The sequence below is a fragment of the Triticum dicoccoides genome, chromosome 4A (assembly GCF_002162155.2).
Source record: "Triticum dicoccoides isolate Atlit2015 ecotype Zavitan chromosome 4A, WEW_v2.0, whole genome shotgun sequence".
Taxonomy (NCBI): domain Eukaryota; kingdom Viridiplantae; phylum Streptophyta; class Magnoliopsida; order Poales; family Poaceae; genus Triticum; species Triticum dicoccoides.
In genome coordinates, this window is record NC_041386.1 from 656,253,774 (window position 1) to 656,257,872 (window position 4,099).

The window sequence follows — 4,099 nt, forward strand, 5'->3', positions numbered from 1 at the left end:
CATATCGATCCTTTCAGCAGCGACGATGGCAACGACTAATACGTTTCTTCCCGATATCTCTTAGAAATAGTGACTCTCTCGGCTATCGATGTTGGATATGGGAGGTGGTTCTATGTCATCTCAGGTTCATTAGAATTGGGCGAGCGCTTCATGTGTCTTTGTTGGTGTTGAGGTTATGGTATTTTTCTTCACGCTCTTTGTGATGGGCCGGGGTGTTGTGGGCATCCAGTAGCCTCAATGGCGGAAGGCCATATTGGGGGTGATGTTTGCTGGCCGTTTTTGTGCCAACTACATGATAGTGACCTCATTTTCTCCCTCTTCGTTGTAGTAAGGTATCTCCGTTGTTCTTATGAAGCTGATAGAGATTTGTTCAGGAGACGGTTCGACTATGAGATTTCAGGCCTACTAAAGGCTTCTACAATGGCAACTTCTTCTCTGGTGCGCTGGTCGACTTAGATGATGAAGTGAAAACAATGGTGCATTTTCGGCTCGTGTTGTACACCGATGACACATTTGGTTTCATTACACCGACGGGTCTGGTCATGGTTGCACGTTTGGCTCGAATGTTTTGTTGCGCGGTTCATTTTGTTGTCGAGGGCGAGTCAAATGGGTTATGTCCGGCTAGCCAGGGTTTTCTTGCCTTGTCGGGCTGGCTCGACCGCAAAAGCGACATTTTATTTGCTATACCAAACATATATGTGATTGTTTTGGCTATCTAAGAGCTGAACTGGATCATATTTACTTTGGAGAATGTATCTTATATCATTGGAAGTCTTTGAGATAATTCTAGAGCTTTATTAGTTCAAAAATAATAATCTAGGGCGTCATTGAAGGGTTGGATGATTTAGGGCCACTGACATGTGGGGCCTCTGACCAGATGGCCCATACGCCAGTGTCCGTAAGTCATCTGACGTTACGTCACTAATCTGATCGCATATCTTCACTCTCGCTTTCCCTTCCCACCGGGCTTGCTCGGCGGCCGGTTCTCCCCCTCCCACCCAATCCCCACTTCTCCGGCAATGTCTACTTCTCCGGTGATGTAAGACTTGCCCGTGACTCCCAAACTCCCTCTGTCTCACCTGCTGGAGGCTGAATCTGTTCCCCGCCCCCGCAACCTCTTCAACGAGGCGACCAGGAGGAGCTCAAGTACTCAACAGTAAGCTGTAAGCCCTAGATCCTGGGCTCCCTCGATTTGCTTATAATTTCTAGTCGGGTGTGGAGCTGGCTGGGCGGATCGATGTTTTACCTGACCAACGTTGCTTCTTCTAGTAGATCTATGCTTGGTAGTGGATTTCTCTTTTTACCTGCTGTAAACTAGAAATGTTCAGGAATATTTGGCTCTGATGCGCACCTCTGGATGTCTCACCCTGTTCTCGAAGGACAAAAAAATGGCACCTCTTTGGCAGATCGCTATATTTCCTACTACCGAAATTGTGTCAATTAGTTAGCAGATCTAGGCTTGGTACGAATGTGTATTAATATATACTCCTACTACTTAAGAAGCAACACCTATCACTCTTGGTTCAGATGCTACACCCGTCAGCCTATCACTCTTTCAGATGTTCTTACGGAAGTAAATGACACCTCTTTTGTAAGCTAATGCTTTGCCTAACTAAAATGAAACCTCTTTCTGTGCATATTTTCACTTAATAGGCCTGCCTTTTCTTCTAAATAAAATGAAAATGCAATTTATGTTGTGACTGGGGCATTGCCGTTGGGATATTGCACAGGAAAAATTGTCAACACAATTCTGTCATACTAGTTAGTATACTCTCTCTGCTGATGTAGGTGTTTCTAGTTAGAGGAAAGGAATGAAAGAATCTTCTTCAATATCATACTCATCCACCTCATTATCTTGAGAAAAGTAGTGCTTAGCATACTATCTAATCTTACTTGGAATGGTGCTTACTGTACTGTTTGCTGCAACTGTTTTTACCAAGTGCAAGAAGCATGTATGTGTAGCGCATGGCTAGGTGGTTTGGCGAATGTAATTTCGCTAGTGTTTTTCTGTATGGTGGATTTATGGTTGCCCCCATCTTCATATTTTGATGATACTCTGAGCTTCTGCTGCTTTCTTATAAAATTGAGCTCATGAAATTTGGTCTTAAAATTTTACACGAAGCATTTGTATTGCAAGTTGCAGTTTCAGCTCTGTTTAATTACGAATCCTATGTCTTCTCTTGTAGACTTACATGATGGAGGCTGCACGATCCCCCCCTTGGTCAGATCTCCACCCGGAACTCCTTGGCCTTGTCCTCAAGCGCCTCCCTTCCTTAGCTGACCGTGTTCGTGTAAGAGCTGTCTGCCACCCATGGCGCTCTAATAGTATGTTGCAACCCCTTCCTCTCCCATTCCCATGGCTCACGCTCCCTGACGGTACCTTCCTCAGCATTCCAAGTGGTGAAATTCACCACATATCTTTACCAGAAGGTGCGTGTTGCCAGGGCTCTATCGGAAACTGGCTATTCCTCATGCACAATGATGATGTGTGCTACTTGATGAACCCTTTCTCCAAGACCAGGTTGGAGCTTCCTAAGCTAGCCAAAGTATGTAATCCTGAAATATTGGATCCCGACTCTAGATTCAATCCAATTTTCTACAAGTTGGTGGTCCCCTTTCCCCTTGACTCGTCGCCCTGTTCCCTTGTTGCTGCAATGATCGTGGACGATAGTGAGTGCGGTACACTTTGTATTAGCAAACCACCGATTGTCACTGACTCATTCAGAGACGATGAGCTTCCAGTTCTGGAACTCGAGGATGTTGCATTCTTTGATGAAAAGTTGTACGTCTTGGCGGGGTTTGGCCAACTGATCATATTTGAATTAGACAAGGACCTTCGTATTTCATTCATGGAGTGCATAATTGACTCTGTGATGGACTCAAGTGGAACACTTCAATTCTTGCCGAGAGAGGCGTGTATGATAAGGCAGTATCTGGTTGAATGTGGCGGTAGACTGTTGATGGTGATACGGTGGATTCGCTCTATGGCCCATCCAACAAGTGATGACTATTTGGAGCATGGCCGTACTTTTGCACTTGAGGTTCTTGAGGCAGATTTGCGCGCCGCCGAACGTGTTGGATGGAGAACAGTAAGTGACTTGGATGGCCATGCGATCTTTGTCGGCAAGCATAGCTCCAAGTCCATGCGTGCTGAAGAATGCAGTGGATACCAAGAGGATTGCATCTACTTCATGTGTGACTATCCTGAGCCAAAGGATTCTGCAAATCCTCTTCGTGATGCCGGTGTTTACAACATTAGGAATGAGACATTCATGCCGCTGATGTCGGGGACTGCAGCAGTATCGCCATGTCACGCTGGCCAGTGGCGTCCGACATGGTTTTTCCCTCCTGAAACTGTATGATCAAGCCTTGTAATCTATGATCCTGAGAGTAATTGTTGGGTAATGTATCTGAGATGGGAGTTGGAAGGGCTCGTCCTTGCAGTGGCAGTGGTTGATGGACGGTAGAGATCTGTGGTCTTAGTTCCTGTGCTGATAGGCTGGTTGGTTCAGTTTGATGAGTGATGTGTTCTACCTGGTGGTTGTTGTTCTGTCTTGTGTTGGCTGAACTTAGTGATCCTGTCCTAGTGTAGCGTTGTAACTGCTGTTGCCTGAACTTTAAAACGCGGGCCGCTGTATCATCAGTTTTATTTTAATTAAATTGGAGGGTGTGTTCTCCTTTCATCAAAATTTTCTTGCATGATGTTAGATTCTGTATTAAACTCCGCCTATGGCTTCTAGGCATAGCCGGTCCCAAGCCCGGGTAAAGGAGGAGGGTTGTGATAGGCTTGGCGAGCCAACGTAAAAACTAGCAAGTTTCATAGGTATGAAACCCATTTGAGCGAGAGTAGTACTAGGATGGACCTCCTGGGAAGTCCTCGTGAAAGGGTTTCATATCTAAGGGTTGTGATAAGCTTGGCGAGCCAACGTATAAACTAGCCAGTCTTTTGGGTATGAAACCCATTTGGGCGAGAGTAGTACTAGGATGAGTGACCTCCTGGGAAGTCCTCGTGAAAGGGTTTCATATCTAGCCTACCCCAACTTGTTTGGGATAAAAGGCTTCGTAAGTAAGTAAGTATGTTAGATTCTGTATTAGTATG

The 4,099-nt window shown here is 45.5% G+C and overlaps 1 protein-coding gene across 2 annotated transcripts; it reads left to right on the forward strand.

Annotated features, from left to right (window-relative positions):
* Positions 1 to 944: 944 nt before the first annotated feature.
* On the forward strand, positions 945 to 3,683 carry LOC119287757. 2 transcript variants are annotated; one of them, XM_037567365.1, is made up of 2 exons: positions 945 to 1,163; positions 2,187 to 3,683. In XM_037567365.1, the coding sequence occupies exon 2, from the start codon at positions 2,193 to 2,195 to the stop codon at positions 3,360 to 3,362; it is 1,170 nt and encodes a 389-aa protein (XP_037423262.1). In that variant the 5' UTR covers positions 945 to 1,163; positions 2,187 to 2,192; the 3' UTR covers positions 3,363 to 3,683. The 2 variants fall into 2 exon arrangements, with proteins under 2 accessions (XP_037423262.1, XP_037423263.1); XM_037567366.1 differs by having other exon boundaries at positions 945 to 1,156.
* Positions 3,684 to 4,099: the final 416 nt, after the last annotated feature.

Excerpts from the sequence above, each read along its gene's own strand:
- LOC119287757 (XM_037567365.1), top strand. The coding sequence starts at position 2,193 with ATGATGGAGGCTGCACGATCCCCCCCTTGGTCAGATCTCCACCCGGAA.